Below are 20,055 nucleotides of genomic sequence, written 5' to 3'. Positions count from 1 at the left end.
CTTTGTAGCTCTTGAGATCATTGGAAGTGATTAAACTTTGATCAGGTTGCTTTGCAACCAGTAACTCCATCAAACCCTGTGTTTTTGGATACTTGAAATCATCGACGTCTACGTTATCTTTGTCAAAAATCACCGTAGATTTACCAAGCGTGTATGATCCATTTCGTTCTTTACGTACTCCATAAATCAAGTCCACAAAATTCGAATCACTTTTATCCAATGCATTCGTGTACTTGTCGCCAGCTAAATGCTCATCCTCGCTCGGTTCGTCGGATAAACTGTTATAAAATTGTGTAGTATTGTGCGTGACAGTAGCATCGCTATCTCCGCCACTAGACTGAGCGGTTTCGTACTTGTCGACATTATCAGCCGAATTGATTTCGTATTTTAATTTTTTTTTGTTTAGAAATTTCGGCTTTTTAATAACTGTAACGGGAGTTTCGGGGGGAAGATTTTTTTTTTGTTCCTTCTCACTTATTATGACTTTAAGAGGATCGACTATTGGTTTGAATGTCTTATTCAAGACTTCGTCGGTATACTCTCGGTTATGCTTCAATAAACTATATTTTCGTCTTATCGCGTCTTGCGCTTTTACGAGTTGAGAAAGCACATGTTTTTCCCTTTGATGATCAGCCATGTTAACGCTTCGACGATCATCGAGAGACTGTGTACCGCATTACTATCGTGATATATTTATAACAAAACAATCAAAGCCCTTTCGATATCTTCCACAATTTATAGTACTGTCTTTGTCGATCACTAAAAACCCATATTTATCATCCAACCAGCATTTTGCACAAAGTTCTTTAAATTGATTGTACGTCATATCTGAATTCACATGATCGTCGTATATATGTTTCATATTTGCTTCGTCTTGTCGAAAAATTGCTAATAAATTGACGTTATCTCTCACGAGATGCTTAGGAATACGCGCGTACGTTTGCGAGAGATAGAAACAGTCGACGCTCCTATGTCTGCCCATACAAAAGAAAGCGCGTACATTGTCCTGTTTCTCACAGGCGATGTCGTCGAATATCATAATTGAATTAGGCAATGCATGCTCGGGATCTATCACGGATTCGTGCTCCTTGAACGGAAAATACTTCACTCCGTCTATCGGCTTTAACATCTCTTCCAATAATTTATACTTTGGCTGATCGAGCGATTTCGAGTACACGTAAACATTTTCGAATCTAACGCCATTGGGGTGAGTGATAAGCGCCAAAAGACTGTTGGTCTTGCCACAGTTGGACGGACCACAAAAAATAGCTCTGATGCTATTCGGCAGTAAATCTCCATGACGCTTTGGTTGCTTATCCTCCCGCACGATAACGTCAAAATTTTCTACGGGAAGTTTCACAGTTTGTTTCTTGAAATTCATACTCACGAGACAGAGTTCGAACGATAACTGACCACATGGCTATATATATACCTGTTTTTATAGTTTAAAACGTTAGTCGTGTGTTGGACTTGGTCGAGGGATGATCATATGCAAACGTCAAAGAGCAAAGAAAGGACGAGGATTCGTCAATAATATCATTAATAAACTTCCGTTTGAACTCCATATTCCAGGCTATCAATATTGCGGACCAGGAACTAAGTTACAGACACGTTTAGCTCGCGGCGATCCAGGAATCAATCCTCTCGACGCAGCTTGCAAGCAACACGATATAGCGTACTCGAAAAATCGAGAAAATATCCAGGCTAGAAATATCGCAGACAAAATTTTAGCTGAAAAAGCGATCAAAAGAGTCTTCGCTAAGGATTCTAGTTTTGATGAGAAAGCAGCTGCTTACGCTATATCTAACGCCATGAAATTAAAATCAAAGTTTGGTATGGGTCTCGCGAAGAGAAGAAAGAAAACCAAGACGAAAGGACGCAAGAAAACGAAAAAGTTAGTTAATTTGAAAAGCGTGATCAAAGCGGCCACATTCAAATGGTCCAAGGGTAAATGTGCGCGCAAAGTCATTGGTTCTGCTTTGAAAAAAGCTCGTACAACCGTTAAAAAAGCTGGTGGAAAAGCAAACATCAATGTTCCACGAATTCTGCCAATATCAACTAAGATGGGTGGAGCTTTGCCCTTCCTCATACCACTTTTTGCAGGCTTGAGTGCAACTGGCGCTCTAGCTGGTGGCGCCGCGGGAATCGCAAAAGCCGTGAACGATGCAAAGTCTGCAAAACAGCAATTGGAAGAGAACAAGAGACACAACAAAACGATGGAGACCATTACTCTGGGAAAAGGTCTGTATCTCAAACCTTATAAAAAAGGGTATGGACTTTATCTCAAACCTTATCTGGGATCAGGTTTGAAAAAAAAAAAAAGTTCGAAATAAATTTACCAGATAGAGCCCTCACAAATGCCGACTTGATGAAGTATGCAAAAGTTTTGAGTATACCAAATTTTCGCGGAGTCTTCATGAGAAATGACTTACCGAGTTCTGGACCATATTATCACGAATCAGCTATAGTCAATCTTGACGGCGTCGAAGGAGCAGGAACGCACTGGGTGGCTTATCGCAAAATCGGAAAAAACGTCACATATTTCGATAGCTTTGGAGATCTTAGACCACCTATTGATTTAATGATGTATCTTGGCGATATTGAGATCAAATATAATACGAAAAGATATCAAGATTTCAATTCTCACGTATGCGGTCATCTTTGCTTACAGTTTTTGTGCGAGGGTATAAAAGTAAAGGCAACGTGAAAATATCGGTAGTCATGTTCACACAGTCATGGAGGATTCGTTAACTCTGACACTCTCGGGTAATTCTTCACTGTTGGAAGCGCACTATTTCCCACCAATCGAACTATCACAGCATAAACATTACAAGTTGGGCTTAGTCGAGTTTCTAACGTTCAACTCGATACCTAATATCGACGTACATAATAATAAATTTTACGTCGCAAATCAAATTATCGACATACCTGTCGGGACCTACGAGATCGACGACATTGATAAATTTCTTCGCAAAGCTGTGCAGCCTCTCCGTACTGATAATAATAATAATATAATATTTAGTTTGAAACCAAACAACAACACCTTACATTGTACAATCAAGTGTTCCGAACCTATCGATTTTCGTCCGCAGAATTCTATCGGACGATTGTTGGGTTTTTCACAACGTACATTAGAGGCAAACGTTTCTCACAACTCTGATCTTCCCGTCAGTATTCTCAGAGTGAACGCTGTGAGAGTCGAGTGTAATATAACCGCTGGAGCTTACTTGAACGGAAACACCGTTCACGATATTCACGAATTTTTTCCAGCAGTACCGCCTGGATATAAAATTATTGAAATTCCCTCTCGCGTGATTTATCTTCCAGTTACGAAAAAGTCTATAGATTATTTACAATTACGCATCGTCGATCAAGACGGAAATTTAATTAATTTTCGCGGTGAAGTCATAACCATCAGATTACACCTCAAAAGCGTATAATGGGAATTGTTTACGATTCAAAGAGTGGTAGGGACTATATAAGCATTGAAAAATGCAAACCCATCATCAGTCGTCGACTGAAATTGAAAACGTCAACACGACGAACTCCAGTCATCAATCGTCATCGGAAAGCGAAAGCTTTAACACGTCAAAGCATAAAGTTCCTAAAAAGTCTTGGGTTAAGAGTAGTTCCAGGTGGAAAATAAATTGCCTAATATTTTCTTTTTGCTGCTGCTTTCAACGAAACAATGGAGAACATTCTCGAAATACAGTCACCTGTCGTCTTCGATGAATCTTTGGCTCATTACGAGATCCACGCTCATCAACCTTACACCAATTCATCGTTCAAAAATAGTGACGAGATTCGTATATCAATTCAACATCAAGACTTGTGCCTTTTACCATCTCGCAGCTCGTTACACATTTGTGGACGATTACGCAGCAACAATAACACTTTGTTAACGAATACTGATTTTGTTAATAATGCCATTTGTCACATGTTTGAAGAAATTAGGTATGAGCTGAATGCTATAGAAATAGATAAATGTAAGAACGTTGGTCTCACGACCGTTATGAAGAACTGGTTATCTCTCACTCCAAGTCAAACCTTGATTGCGGAAAATGCCGGATGGATAAATACCTTAGAACAAGAGGACCGTAAAATAACTAATGCGAATGGCGACTTTGACATTTTGATTCCTCTGAGCTTCATACTTGGATTCGCTGAGGACTATCGCAAAGTGCTAGTGAATATGAAACATGAATTAATTCTCGTAAGATCGAGTACTGATTTAAATGCAGTTTATCAAACGAAGAAGACCGTGGCCAACGTTGAAGCTTACGAAGAATTCAAGATTAATGTAACACGTCTCGAATGGCTTATGCCCTATGTGACTGCATCGAATGCAAAGAAAATACGTCTACTCGACTTTCTAAAAAGCGAACGAAGTATTTCAATGAGTTTTCGTAGTTGGGAACTGTACGAATATCCAGCGCTGCCTGCAAACACAAATCACGTCTGGACAGTTAAAACGACAAATCAGTTGGAGAAACCACGCTACGTCATCTTAGCCTTCCAAATCAATCGAAAAAATGAACCAAACTCTAACGCTAGTATATTTGATCATTGTAACATCAGAAATGTAAAACTGTACCTCAACTCTCAGTGCTATCCATACGGTAATCTCAACATTGATTTCAGTAAGAACCAGTACGCAATGTTGTACGATATGTATGCCAATTTTCAAAACGTATACTACGGTAAGGATGCCGAACCGATGCTCAAAAAACTCGAATATAAAAATTACATGCCACTCGTAGTGATTGACTGTTCGAAACAAAACGAATCATTAAAGACTGCTCCAGTAGATGTGCGCTTGGAGTTCGAAACCAGAGAAAATATTCCCGAAGGAACTACAGCGTATTGTCTTATTCTACACGATCGCATCGTTCAGTATAATCCGATAAATGGAGATGTGAAGAAACTTATTTAGGAGGGGGGGGGGGGGGGGTATTAAAGAATTGACTCTTTCCTTAAGCAGCTCAGTAGTAGCTTTCTATCGCAATGGAGTACGTAGTGGATATGCAAGGCTTCATGATGCCTGGCAAAACTTATGCCGTGAAAGAGTTAGCGATACTCCCACTAAACTACAACGAAGAACCGCTCGTACGCTTGTTCAAACCTCCCTTTCCATGGCGAAGGCTAACGGAGAAATATAAGCGAGAAAATCTCTGGTTAGAACTCTACTATCATGGATTAACATGGAACTCTGGCGATTATAAATACGAAGAGCATAAATTCATCATCACGGATACACTCAAAGATGCCACAAAAATTTTCGTTTCTGGAGATTTGAAAAAAGAGTGGTTAGAACGATATGGCCTCAAAGTTTTCGATTTGAATGATTGGGGCTATTCGCCTTTCGAAAAATTAAAATCAGTTACCGTGTGCCCTAATCATAACGGCAAATACGTAACGACATGTGCACATCAAAACGTTAAAATAATGAAAAAGTTTTATATTGATGGCTGTTGTATGGATTGGGAAGAGAGCGATGAAGTCGTTGAAGGATTTCTATAGTGATTTTGTTTTTAAGTAAATACTTTGTAGAATAATATGTATTTTTTTTTTAAGAACATGTAGAATAAGATATATTTTTTATCAATAAAAAAATTTTGTTTCAATTGATACAAAAAAATATTCTTTTATTTTTTATTAAACCATCCAACAAAAAAAAAAGCTAAATTCTTCGCTGACTCTGACGATGACAGCAGCAGCAGCAGCAGCAGCAGCAGTTCATCTTTTTTATAATAAATTTTGTATTTTTTTATCAACAAAAAAAAATTTATACAACATAGAATTTAGACAAAAAAATGTTTATTTATTAGTTGAGGTGGTGTACAATGATGACATGTATAAATATGATTATTTCTTCTTTTCGTTATTGAACTGCTGATAGCCTTTTTGTCCAGGAAAATTTTTAGTATTGCTCGAAAATTTGGAAATACTTTGTTTCCATGTCGATGATTCTTTGTTCTTCTTTTCGTCCGGGTCTTCCTGTGGAAGACGAGAGTACTTTACTTTAGAGTAGCGATCCATTTTATTGGAATGCTGGTTGATGAAAGATTCGATAATTCTTACACTGTGCTATTTATAGTAGCTTACAACCACGAAGTCTACAAATAAAAGAAAGTAAGCAGGTACTTGCACGTTTTTTTCTATTAAACCATCTTCGGTAGATGAGACACGCATGCACGCACACACGCGCGCCCGCGCGCACACATCGAACATAAAAAATTATTATTCGTTATATACCAATTATAATAAATATTTATTAAAATTTATTATCATTTGTATGTATTAGCGCTTGGGCCCTCCCCAGCAGCAGCAGCAGCAGCCGCCGGCGCCGCCGCCCCCCCCCCCCACATATCAATCGCGTGTGTAGCCAGTATACACAATACGGTATTGCCCGTGGTAACAGTGGCTGTAGCTCTAGCGGTAGAGCATCGGCCTGCGGATCCGGAGGACGCGCGTTCGATCCCCCGATCCGTCCGTTTTTTTTTTTTCAGATAAATCTAAAAATTTTTAACACACGCGCGCACACGCGCGCACACACACACACACACACACACACACACACACACACACACACAATAAAACAATCAAAACGCGTAACACAGAACACGCGCGTAGTGCATAGGAATCAAATCAGTGGGAGAGGGGGAAATGCAGAGAACGCACGCCACATCAGATCAAGCCACATCAGATCAACTCAGTAGGGGAGGGGGAGTGCGTAGAACGCACCGGTATACGCCACATCAGATCAACTCAGTAGGGGAGGGGGGAGTGCGTAGAACGCACCGGTATACGCCACATCAGATCAACTCAGTAGGGGAGGGGGAGTGCGTAGAACGCATCGGTATAACTCAGTAGGAGGGGGGGGGGGGTGAATCGACAGTGCACGGGCCGATCGGGAGGGGGGGGGGGGGGATGAGGTGAATATGCACACACCTCAACTCACACGCTTCAACTCAGTGAGCTAGTACCCCTCTGAGTTGATGCCCCTCTAGTTTACCTACTGAGACTAGCATTATTTTTTCAATTAGTGTCATAAGTTGTAAAATATGCTTCTCAAAAGCATTTGAGATTTTCAAATTGATTTGATACGCTGAAATTAAATTATTACTCTACCTACTTTATGGATCAAGACTTTCGGTTTTTATATATAGTGATGATGTGACAAGTAGGTTTAACTCGCAAGTAATAATATTTATGAAAAATAATTATTAAAAATCTTAATTTTTATTTTTTATTGCTCATTACTATGAAAAAGAAATCATACAATTGAATTCATATGTACAATAAAATTATCGAAAGAATTTTATGGAATTTAATTACGGCATCCCTGAATATTGTATTAAAAAAATGTTTATTGTCGATTACCGAACGTTGCCCAAAAATCTATAAAATAATTAGAATTAGAATTCTTAATAAAAATTACTAAACTAGTCGATCATTTTCTTCGCAACAATAGCAAAAAATTCAAACGAGATAGCATCGAGCGTCCAGCAGCAGCAACTTTTGCAGCCATATCAGGGCAGGAACCCGTGCTTGGAACGCAACTTGATGTTACAGTCGGATTCATGTGAAGAACTCGACTGCCGCGGTAATGTCCTTGTTAACAAGTCGTCCAAACATTGCACCAGCACCGATAGTCAAAGTCTCGTGCCTCACGATATTCTTGGCCATCATCAGCAACTCATTCACGCTCAACAACAGCAGCAACAATTGTCGTTGAGGCCTGTTACGCCTATTCCTTATGTTCAGGTAAATATATACTTACAATTTAGTGTAGTCGACTGAAAGTCTTATTTTATTTATATTATTTAATTAAAAGTCTCTGGCAGTGTGTGCTGATTGTATTACATGCGTATATACACGCGCAGAACATAAGCGTTTAAGAAAATCTAACGCTAAACCATCATTTATTATTTTTTTAGTTTTTAACGTTGAAATGTTTTATCAAATTACTATCTTATCTAATTACTATCTTATCTCTGTAAAATGATCAAATAAAATAAATGCTTAAACGAAGTTATTATCTCTTTATAGAATGTCATCTCAGAATGCAGCAGTGGTAGCACATCGTACAATAAGCTCAAACAAACTAACGTCCAGGAATCGTGTTATACAGCACCGATAATCAGCGACAGTCCTCGGAAGCGTCGTTTTTCCGGCTGGTCAAATCTAAAGAAAATCCTCGCTAGTAAAAAGATGGCGCACCATCAACCGGCCTACACGAGATGTCATATTGAGCGTGAGGATTCGAAATCGAACCTACTCGCTAGCAAAAACCAACCACAACAGCCGCGTATCGTTGAGAAAGCTGACAATAATGAGCGTCCATCCACTTTGCCACTGGTGCAACTTCGGAAAAAATCAAGTTTAGAGAGCCTAAATGAAGTGGTTAGCAGCAACTCTAATGTACATCCAAAAGATTCGAGTTCGCGAACAAAGACTGCGAGTGATTTGTCATCGTCAACTCATAAGATCCGTCGAGGGGGACAAGCTGCCAGATTTTCGTTGTACGATGATCGTATAATGTGCAACATTCTAACGGAAACAGACGATGATACCGCGAAGGAAAGTGGTGTGTCGTCTAGTTCTGTGCCTGATTTCGGTGATGAACAGCAGCTTCATGTCGCCAAGGACTTTAAGGACGTCACTTGCTTCTAATCAAAGCGCTCTGTACAGTTGTGAGACAGGTTTTTCTTTTTGTGCATACGTTTTGCAATGCAGGGATGGATTACCTGTGATTTGAATTAGGAAGACATTTCTCTTTTTTTATTTTTGGTACGCGATATTTTCTTTTATCGTTGACTTCTGCTCGGATGCGTGTTTTTACAACGTGACTGGTAATTGTTATTCATTCATTGCATCTGCCATCATTTAATTTGTTCATTTAATTAAAATTCATGTACTATAGAATCTTCCTTTATTTATAAATTTGTATATTTTTACTTGCAATGTACATGTTTCGAGGCATGTACTAAAATTAATATTTTTACTAATATAATATTATTGCAAATATGATCAATCTTTTTTAAAGTCAACGAATAAGTTTTTTATGCATAATACGTTCTAATGCTCAAAGTGCAAAAAGTTTAATTGAGCGAATATATATTAGGGTAGTAAAAATGTAAAAGCGAGCAGAAGTATTAATATTTGTCTTGATTGATTGTTTCTTTTTCTAGTCTACTGATTTGACAATTGCAATTAGAGTGTTAATCTCTATACAGACAATATTTTGAAGGAGAGGTTAAATTAAAATTTAACTGCTATTCAACGAAACTTTAATGTAAACTTTAGGGTACTTAATATGCCGATACGTTGAAAATTCGACGAAACGTAGATTTTTCTAAGGAGCAACAAACAATCGTTCGAAATCACAGGTACATAGCGTTAAGTAATTTTACGTATTAATTTTCAGCATGTCAAGATGTGAAAAAAAAACAATACATGTTTTTTGCTTGTGGAGAGAAAAAAATAACTTTATACTTCTGCGATAACTCTAATTCATAATATACGCGAAGCCTTTATTGTCGCATGTTCACGGACTATCGCTATAGTGGAAAAAAATAATGTAGTAAGGCGATAATGACTTTATTTATATATTGGTGGCAATTGAATTTATAGAGAAATTCTAATTTTATAAAGTTATTACTGATTTTTTTTAATTTTTTTATTCTAGTTGAATTAATTTATGTAAAGAAAATGACTTCTTTTTCTTAAGTTGACTGTTTAGAAATCTAGCAATGCAAAACTCGAGACACAAAGTGCAATGACACGGTTAAAAAAAATTATGTACTCAAAGCGTATGCGCGATCGCAATCCGTTAAAAAAGCAACGACGCTGTGTGATCGATTTATTATTATTATTATTATTAATATTATTAATATTATTATTATTATTATTATTATTATTATTATTATTATTATTATTATTATTATTATGATTATTATTATTAATATACTAGCGTGAATTTAAAAGTGACTGGTCGAAACGTTTTAGGATCTCTTTCTCCAAAGAAGCCAAGCTTCGTAAGGACTTTTAAGCATTATATCATTGTTTTGTTACTAAATAGTCGATAAGGAAGCGAAAAACAGATAGTGAACAAAAATTAGTTGACAAAAGATAAAGTGAGTAGTTGTGGTCATTATGTTTTTAGTAGATCCTATAGAAAACAAAAATCAAGCCCTATATTTTCCAAAGTGTACACAACTACATTCCAAACCTTTAATATTTTGTATTTTGTTTAATTTCATTTGTCTTATTTGATTAACTCATGTTATATTTTAAAGACATTTTTTTCTACGCTTGTTCGTGTAAGTAGATTATCAAAGAAAATTTACGATTATATGATAATAAAAAAGGTATTAAATCAATGTAAAGCTCATGTTTTTTTTAAATAAAATACGATTCATCCTTAATCTTTTTAATAAATATATAAAATGAAACGATTAAAATATTGCAATGGATAGTTCATATTATTTATATTGGTACTTTACGATTGGTAACAAAATCAGTTTACAAATTGATCTACTAAAGATATTGAAATTTTTACAGTGATAATAGACCGCAGATACATTATTTACTTGACTATTTATACTTAATTTTTACAATACACATCTGTTCCATTAGTTAAAATTTTCATTAGATATTTGTCGTTTAGTCGCAATAATGTTAAAAGTATCAAATTCTCTTACGTTGTAAAAAAACGATAAAAAAAGGAATCTTGTAAAATTTACAAAAAGCTAATGTCATTATGGAACATAATATTAAGAAAAATTATTTTATATGACATCTTTCACAATATCTTAAAAACCAATTAGAATGCAATTTACAATTTTGAACACGTCACGAAATAAAGTGGATTGTGGCTATCAAAATCATCTCAAATTTAAAAAAAAAGCTCAAGCATCGCGATTTTCAAAGTTTGTCTTTTATTTCAAAGTTTTAATCAAGACTCTCAAAGTTTCATTGTTTAAGCAGTTAAATATATACTCAAGACAGACGTCCGGTAAATTTGCCGCAGTAATGTGTCTGAAGGCCGCCATAGCAGGTTCTATCAGCAGCTTCTTAAATTTGGCATCAAAGCAGATATTCATTATAAGAGTGCTGTAAATGGGAAAGGCTCCCTGAAGCCTTCGAGGTACATAATTAACAAGTGAGCACTGGTGTCTCCAATTCAAATGCATGAATTGATAAAGCGACACACTACTGTTTATCACGACAGTCTTCAATGCTTCGACTTCCATCATGCATTTTTCTCGATGTTTCTTCATAATTTTTGTTTCCTCCTTCAGCTTCACCTCATACTCACTGTCAATCGGAAATCCGACAGATTCCAGCTCAATTGCGCGAAGGATCACGAACGAATCTATATCGTGTTCCTTAAATATCCTTTTTGCCCTAGGATCGTTAATATCTACGATGATACTCGACTGTACATAGTTCATGGTTTTGGCAATCGCATAATCCAAAGGTGTATCGCCTTCGTCATCCCTCGCGTACCAGTCTGCTCCGGCAAACGTGAGTGCTTGGATTATCAACTTAAATTTGTCCATGTATCTCCTCGGCGGTGTCTGTTCGACATGGAGAATGGCCATATGCAGCGGTGTCATGTGTCTGTGCCTAGTGTGAAGATTAAGGTCGGCACCAAGTTGGATAAGGCAATAGACTAGTGGTTTAATTTTCCACTTGGCGGCCAAATGCATCAGCGAGTATCCGTCGGGATTCCGCCAATTGATATCACAACCTTGCTCCACAAGAAATTTGATGGTTTCTGCGATTCTCGCTTCGGGAATCACGGTCTCTTGGTCGGTTACGACGAGTGTCAATAGATTGTTGCCGTCACTCGTAATCACGCTGAAATCCGCGCCGTGCTCTTTGAACGCCTGCAGCAAAGAGACCTTGCAGTAGCTAACAGCGTATTGCAGTGACGTCATTCCATCGTTATTCATGCTATTTGGATCCACACCTTTCGACAAAAGCCCTCGGACAGCTGCCAAAAGTGCATCGTTTTCGGCGTCGCAGTTCAGGTATTCCTGATATATCACTTCAAGTGCTATCTTTTCATACCTCACCAATGATAAATCATCATAGACGACAGTGTGCAATACTGTGTTGCCTTCGTTATCGCAAGCGTAGGTATTGCTGAAAAACTCCACCATCGGTTCTATTAATGCCAATTTGTTTTTGAGCGCTCCGATAATATGAAGTGGAGTTCTTCCACTGTGGTCAACAGCATTCACAGAAGCTCCTCTATATATCAGGCCTCTCAATTTCTCCACAACTACGGACCTTGCCTTTTTGGATTCTTCCCTGCATTGTCTAGCGAAATTACTTGCATCACTTGCCAAGTAAACGTGAAGAATCGTTTGACCGTTTTCATCTCTGTAATTGATATCGCCGTTGCATTTCATTAGAAATGGCAGAATATCTTTCAGTTCATCTGAATATACTTTTTGTTCTCTCATACTATGGACTGATTCCGTTTGTGATGTTTCCATCACGTCTGTTTCACATGTCTTCTCGGGAAAGAAATTCAACAGTTCCTTTAAACTGTTTTCACAGAGTTTATTTGATGAATGATCATAGCTCTCCTGATTTTCTAATAATCTCTGTTGTAATTCTTGCAAAGACATCGTTGGTTTGGTGGGAAAACGCCTTTCAGTTGAATGAATATTTGGAACTGAAACATAAAACTTATCTTGAGTAACTTCAATCAAACGCAAGTGATTATATTTTCTTTTGTGTCCTTTACGTAAAACTAAATTTGACAACTTTTTGAATATCCTTTAGCAATCTGGTGATTAAAATTAACATTATACATATGGAGTTAATAAATACATTAGATGGCATCAATATAATGCATGAGCATTATAAACAAAAAAATATTCAATTTTTTGACGAGAAGCATTATATAAAATTTATATTATTTTATGAACTTTCGTTCATATTTATCGATATATTTATCGATGACACGCCAAAAAACCAATTATTCATTAATAATCAAATTGGTCATCCATTTTTCCAGTATAAACATTTTAAACACTTTGTTCTATTGAGCAGTCATTTACTTTAATTATTTAAGTTTAGAAGATGTCATTGTCACTAAAATAATTGATGACTAATTGTAAAAGTTTCTGTTTATAAAACTGTATTAACAGCAACAAAAAGATACAATTTACAATTTTTTATTGCTTTTATTATCCTGTTATTGATATCGGCAGAATTCTTTTTATAAGACCAAAAGTGTTTTCATAACGGATATTCTTGACACATTTCTTACATTGATCAGTTCAGTTTTATATCCTTTGTTGTAAACATCAGAGAAGGGATGAGTAACAATTATAACATGAATTGGTCATTATAAAATTATACAAGTAATAATTATGCTCATCTTTTCATTATACGTACGCTAAAACCAAAATTATTCGTAAACGTTATTTTTTTGTCCAATTCTGATTTTCAATGTGAAAAAGTATTAAAAATGAAAAATTAAGAAATTAAAATTTCATTCACAACTATTCTGTCAGGTTCGTATTATTCTCTTTAATAATAAAATATGATCATACGATATAGGGTAATAAAATATTAGTTCGTTATGTGAGATTATGTAATATCACGTACTTTATCATGTAAATAATTCACGTGATTTCTCATGTGACTTGTCACATAATATATCACGTGATGTCTTTTTGGTGGCATGTCTGATTTACATATGCTTATTCTCTTTGTACAAGTAGCGCGTGTGTCTATTCATATTATTCTAATATTTGTATTAATTTATGAATAAAGTTCTTGTGATTTGTTTCTAGTTTTTTATTGTTTGCAGTTAATTTATCAGTAATAAATGTTGACTTTGAACGATAAATGCTTAAACAAATAGTGATAATGATTTTGTGATTAAAAATGTGGGTAAATGCGCAAGTGTTTTTTTGCATGCCAAATAATACTCGTGTTTGCCAAGTTGTTGCTTATAATTTTCATGCGCGAAGCCATACTTACCAACGATAAAATTTAAGGCGAATCTTTTATTTTTCCAGTCTTAGTATAGGTACTGTGAGTAAATGCTGAATACAACGTATATGCGGAGAATAATTCTGCTAATGACGCTAGCGTTTCCAAACAACAACTAACCTTAATTAGAGTACATTCTGACGTTACCGTGGGAAAAGTTACTCTTGGGGCTCGAAATTATTTCACTAGGTTTGGACCATGTTTCTCTTGTCAGTGAAATAATTTCTAGATGCCACCTTTCCAGCCGTAACCGGTAATCGGTAACGCAATAAAACTGAAAATTGGCAAGGATAGCCAATTTCCAAAGGTAAATACAAATTCATAATTCAGTCAAAGAATTTACTTATTTATATTACAAAAATAGTTTGAATTTTTGATCTTTTCATCAGAAAATCAAACTGTGCTGGTGCCATTGGAAATTTAGAATTGGCGGGAAAGTGTTTGTTATGTTAAAATATTTACACGTACCGAATTAGGAAATTTCTAATACAGGTTCCTTTTATCATTATCTAAGAAATGTAATTATATAAATAAGAATATTGTAGATTTAAATACTGAACGGTTAATTATCAAATACGAGTGAACAATATTCTAAATAAAAGATCCCAACCAGCAAGAATTGTTTCTAAACTTTTAGCAAAACGTTTTTCTAGAAACATTGGTATTTGTAAATCTCTTTGGTAAATTTTAAGAAACGTTTCTAAAACATTATAGAGAATTTTTCTCAGACAACGAAACTATTATGAAAAACATTTTGGCAACATTCAAAATAATAATTAATATGAATGATAATCTGCAAAAATGTAAGTATGCCGTTAATAAATCTTTGTAAGAAAACATAAGAAGTTATCTCTTCAAATTATGCTGACATAATTAGTACGAATCGATGACTTGATTACCATCTATGAAATTAATAGTGTCATCTTCAAATGTGATTGGAAGAGGGACAAAGCGAATAGAATGAAATAGAGGAAATTATATTTTTATTCTTTTACAATTGTAAAGTGAGAAGTATGCGAGAAAGGGAAACTAATTATCACAATATTTTGGAATAATCTTGATTTTCTGGGGGTGACAGTTCTAATGCTATGAACATTGAAGTAGTTGGCATAGTATCGCATAGCCTCAGTCATTGTGGAGACCTTGGAAATCGAAATAACTACTCTAATGTACACATATAGTTAGATTGGGTCAAGGAAAGCATGCGTGATTAACGTGATGTTTGATGTAAATGAAGTAATAAATATAATTCTAAGGTTGATATTACATGTCTTGGTAAAGATGCATTGAAATTAGTTAAAATACGGCGTTAATGATGATAAATTGAAATAAGCTGGTAGATAATAGAAGAATTTTCAAATGAACACACTAAATAAGTCATATTTATTTATTATTTATTTTTATCACAATTACACCTATTTAAATTGATAATGATAGCGAATACTATCATTTTGTAATGACAATCCTATATAAAAACATGAAGAAACTTTATTACTTCTATTCATGATCTGATTGGCTACAAGGTAGTCATGTAGGATGTTATCAAAACGATATGCTGTCAAAACGATTTTAAGGCATGAAATAGAAAATAACGCCCACTACATTTACTTAACGGCCTCACCTCAAAAAACATGATAAAGCAATTTTAATGCATTTCAATTACATACTTATTTCTACTTATTTATTCATGTAATAATTTATTGAATATTATCTTTGTTGTAACGTTTAGCTTCGAAAAATCCAATAAATTTCATCAATAACGAAGAGAATATTATAAATCGTTATTTCGCATATGAAATACTGTGAAGTAACTTCGGTACTCAATGAATATTAACGGGTATTAAGCATTTCATATCACAGAATTGTTTCGTGTATGTATATTATATTTCAAAATTTTTTATATAGCCTATAACAATTTTGATTTCATTCAAATACGAAACTGACGAATTCCTTTTGCACAGATACCGATTCTACATTAATGATTAAGTGTTTTTTATTTAATATAATGCTTTTTTAATGAATACAAATAAATAAAGTGCTATTTTTTAAAAAAGGAAATATTATCTTATACTGTCTTATTCTACAGAAAAATTAATAAACGATTAATTGGTACAAAAAATTCCACATGATATAGTTATATACTTAATCATTTTTTAATAATGGACAGAAACTTAAACATATAATCCTTTCGAATATTTATTACTTTCTATAGAAATATTTTATGTAGAATACTTCGGGTCAATCGAATTTTCTGACGAAATTTTACTTCTTCAACATCATCTTTTTTTATAAATACTGTTTTATGTTTGCTGTTTGATTAAAAAAGCATTTTTTTTAATAAAAAAATAATATTAAAAAAGCATTTTGTTAAATAAACAAAATTTCAAAATTTGTTTTGAATTAAAAGGAGCCGTTGTATATTCGCTGATTTTAACAGATTGAATTTTGATCTTGAAACATTTTATAATCTTTTATCGTACTTATCATATTTCAAAATAAATGAACAAATCCCCAAAACGTAAAATTTACTATTGCAAAAAAAAATAATTTTTTTGAGGGCACAGCTTTGAAAACCTTTCGTTCTGGTGTAATTGCATTTAAATAGCTTTAAGAAATACGGGTAGATGATTTTTTTATAACCTTTTTTTGTAAAAAAGCATAATTAACCGAAACTTATAATTTTTCAAATAAAGTCATTTTCAATTGGTTAAGGTTGTCAGATATTGAAATAAACGTGTATCAAATCATTTTCAGCAACAATTGTATTTTATTTATTTTTAAAATTTTATAAACATCACTGATGAGATCCGTTATAGAGCTAAATTGTAACTTTGCTGATGTTTGATACAATCGCATACCCTACTGCACGAAAGTCAGCAAAACTTCTGATGTTTGTTTACATATTTCAGTACGCGCATATTTTCAATTTGGAAAGCTTATAGCTCAGAGTATTCATAAGGCACACAGAAAAAATTGGATAAGATTGTAATTTTGAAGTAGAATATATTCTACTTATTCAAATATAATTTATAAAAAACTTTATTTCGTAAAAATATGAATAGTTTGAATTTTTTGATTTTTTAAAAACACATCCACTTACTAATTTTAGTATCACAGATGTTATAAAAATGAACGATTTGTAATGATAATTTCAAAACATAACGTCTTATGTTCTTAAAACCAATTATTAACAGCATATTTTCATTCCTGCAAATTATTATCCATGTTAATTATTCATAAATTGAATTTACTACTAACAAATAAATCTCACACTGCTAGATATATAATAACAATATTTCAAAGTATACGGAATTTTAAAATTTCACGCTTCTTTTTAGCATCAACCCATCACAATACTGGATGATAGGCTACGCATCATTTTTAAGGTAGGAATAAACTATTATGTATAATATTATAGCATGAATGAGCGCATCAATTCTGACGCTATATTAATGTACACAATAATTTATGTACAATAATTTGTATAATAAAATCGCGCAATTATTGAATTATTATTATACAATTATTGTCCGCTCACCCGCAGTTGAGAAATCCAATAGAGAGCGGGGAACCCCCCACGTACAGGTGTCATTGCTAATGCTACAGGGACGTATCACGATTCCATAATTTTAAAGACTGGGTATTTATTAACACATTTTTTTTTTCTAGCTCACTTCAATTGTCTGTGTCAGCTAATTTTTACTTGTATTAATTCATGTTATTAATAAACGTAAATAAAATCTAAATGTGACTGAAAATTTCATTTGATATAAGTAATATCAAACATAATAATGAAATATTGTAATCATATCCTTATTACGTGAACTCTGATGTTTTCTAGAATAACTCGATTGTAATTTTGTTGGTAACAATCGCTACCGAATGATTTCCATCGAAAGTCGGGAAATTAAGTTAATCTAAAATTCCCATTTGATCGAATTTTGGAAGTCGTCTGATCATAGCCTTGCGATAAAGTTTCCCCTTATAAGCTGGATTGTCTGCCCTGCTAAATACTTCATTGAGATCGCCAATTTCCTCTTTATTTGCCAATAGAAAAGGAAATACGTTGATTGCAGCAATCATTCCGTACAATGCACGATCTCGCATCATGGCCTTGACTTCCTCGAGGCTGGGCGGCTTAGTTGCGCAATTTGCTTTTGCCATTGCCGAGGTCAGCGAACACGTGTACTCGTTTATTAATGTTTCTTCGTGCAGCATCAGCGTATCATCGGTCAAGCTAGTGTTGAAGAAATAATTTAAATCGATAGCTGGCGATGTGTATAGACAAAGTTGGAAATCCACCTGCGGATAAAGGAATAATGATGTTTTTCTAAGATGAGTTAAAAACAATACTTATAAAGAATATTGGTATGCCAAAAATGAGTTAAAATATCTAGAAATTGTTTCCAATTTCCAACAAAGATAATACTTGTGTAGTATGTGATGGACAATATATAGGCTCATTTTCGTAATATTATTATCATGTTTATAATATTAAAAAAAACGATGAATTACTTACGAATATATGTTCGATTGGTCGATTCGACTCGTTATATTTGAATAGCATGTTATTAACAGAAAAGTCACCATGATTTAGAACAACGAATTCGTTTTCACGACAAGCGCTTGCCATGCATCCTTTTTCGTATATCGTATCTGCCAGTTTTCGAATTTTCTCTGGAATACTGATAAAAACGATAAATTAGAGTTGTCTAATATCGTTTGAAAAATGATTAAAGCTTACCTAGGATCAAGCTCCGGCCAATTAGTTATTTCTTTGCTAATTTCTGCGGTTGCCTGTTTGAAAAAAAGTTGCATTTCCGCTGGCTGGTTTTTATCAAATATACCACGAGTGTATTTTGTCTTTTGATTGAGATCTCTTTCCAAAAGAGCGACAGAACTGGCGTGAAATCTGGCGAGATTACGAATAGCTAAAAGGCAGTGATCCATGTCGAGTCCAGCTTGGCGATCTGCCATATGGAAACCCAGCGGTGCCAGATCTTCAATTACCAACAATGGTGGATTTTGACTTTGAGTATACAAGGCTCGTCCATTTAAGGGTCGTGAATCGGGACCGAGCAGTTCGTTCATGAGTGGCAGTGTATCAGTCATCATTGAAATTTCCGTGGAGAAAAGGCTTGACTTTGAGATCTGATGAATAAAAATTGTATGAAAATTTTCATAACATTTCATCATTAAAATAATTGTTACCATATCCTGATGTACGCCTTCGGTCAGAGGCTCAACTTTAACAATTAGCGACTTTGTTTTTGTAATTATTTCACTGTTTTCCTGACAAGTGTATTCCACAGTTGCTCTAAACATGTCACTGGTGTAATTGTCACCTCTGCTCGTCGCCGGATTTATCGAAACACCGAGCACTTTCAAATTGTTATCTCGTTCCGAGTCTCGAAGTATTTTTTCAGCAAACGATGCGTTCGCAATTTCACTGATTCTCCTGTACATGTCATCACCTATTTCTAAAATCAAGTATTCGACCGTCAGTTAACTACGCAATCAAAAATAATCCAAATTATAATGTTGTATAGTACGATGTACCTTCAGACTCTTTGGCCATTCCGACTTCAGCTGTGGTACACGGGGAACGCAAACGCAATCTGAAGTGATTGCAAAGCGTGCACTAGGTATACTGGACGCTACGAAGCGACGCAGCGCGATTAAAGAGTAAACGATAAATTAAAGGATTATGCATGACTGTGATATTGCTACAAATTAATCTTCGCCGTCATCAATCACATCGTTTTTATACCGTTTTTTTATCTTTTTGTTTTGAAACGTACGTTTCCAACGCAAAATAAATAATTGAAAAGTCATTTTTCAAATTATAAATTCTAAATGTAAGAACTATTGCGATTCATATTTTACTTATTATGACTCGCTGAAGCAACAATTATTTCAACATGTTTTATTGACGAATAGCACGTTTTCGTAAACAAAAACAATATCCGCTATGTTAACCGTTGAAAATACACGGCATTTCATACGACTTTAAATGTGACGAGAAGTTGG

General features: G+C 34.7%; 3 protein-coding genes across 4 annotated transcripts in view; 1 reads left to right on the top strand and 2 right to left on the bottom strand.

The window, feature by feature from the left end:
- LOC131669858 (bone morphogenetic protein receptor type-2) overlaps positions 1-10,382 on the top strand; it is a 29,716-nt gene extending 19,334 nt beyond the window's left edge. For both annotated transcript variants that reach the window (XM_058945046.1, XM_058945045.1), the window contains exons 13-14: positions 7,475-7,767; positions 8,053-10,382. In XM_058945046.1, coding sequence (XP_058801029.1) covers positions 7,475-7,767; positions 8,053-8,676 — 917 coding nt within the window. In that variant the 3' untranslated portion in view covers positions 8,677-10,382. The remainder of the gene's footprint in view (positions 1-7,474; positions 7,768-8,052) is intronic.
- A 105-nt stretch (positions 10,383-10,487) lies between these two features.
- Positions 10,488-14,192, bottom strand: LOC131669859 (putative ankyrin repeat protein RF_0381). Its single transcript, XM_058945048.1, has 2 exons — positions 14,014-14,192; positions 10,488-12,694 (listed from the first exon to the last, which is right to left on the bottom strand). Exon 2 carries the CDS (start codon positions 12,645-12,647, stop codon positions 10,944-10,946), a length of 1,704 nt encoding a protein of 567 aa, XP_058801031.1. The 5' UTR covers positions 12,648-12,694; positions 14,014-14,192; the 3' UTR covers positions 10,488-10,943.
- Positions 14,193-15,568: 1,376 nt separating this feature from the next.
- On the bottom strand, positions 15,569-19,932 carry LOC131669860 (uncharacterized). Its single transcript, XM_058945049.1, has 5 exons — positions 19,585-19,932; positions 19,237-19,505; positions 18,770-19,176; positions 18,545-18,710; positions 15,569-18,327 (listed from the first exon to the last, which is right to left on the bottom strand). Exons 1-5 carry the CDS (start codon positions 19,601-19,603, stop codon positions 17,938-17,940), a joined length of 1,251 nt encoding a protein of 416 aa, XP_058801032.1. The 5' UTR covers positions 19,604-19,932; the 3' UTR covers positions 15,569-17,937.
- Positions 19,933-20,055: the final 123 nt, after the last annotated feature.

The sequence above is a fragment of the Phymastichus coffea genome, unplaced genomic scaffold (assembly GCF_024137745.1).
Source record: "Phymastichus coffea isolate CEN01 unplaced genomic scaffold, Cenicafe_Pcof_1.1 PCOF00098, whole genome shotgun sequence".
Taxonomy (NCBI): Eukaryota; Metazoa; Arthropoda; class Insecta; order Hymenoptera; family Eulophidae; genus Phymastichus; species Phymastichus coffea.
This window is presented reverse-complemented; position numbering and strand designations above follow the sequence as displayed.

What these genes read in the sequence shown, in the direction of transcription:
- LOC131669859 (XM_058945048.1), bottom strand. Translation starts at nt 12,647, where the DNA reads ATGTCTTTGCAAGAATTACAACAGAGATTATTAGAAAATCAGGAGAGC.
- LOC131669860 (XM_058945049.1), bottom strand. An exon ending in AAGGCGTACATCAGGATATG is followed by an intron (nt 19,177 to 19,236) that starts GTAACAATTATT and finishes TTTATTCATCAG; the next exon opens with ATCTCAAAGTCAAGCCTTTT. An exon ending in TGGCCGGAGCTTGATCCTAG is followed by an intron (nt 18,711 to 18,769) that starts GTAAGCTTTAAT and finishes CGTTTTTATCAG; the next exon opens with TATTCCAGAGAAAATTCGAA.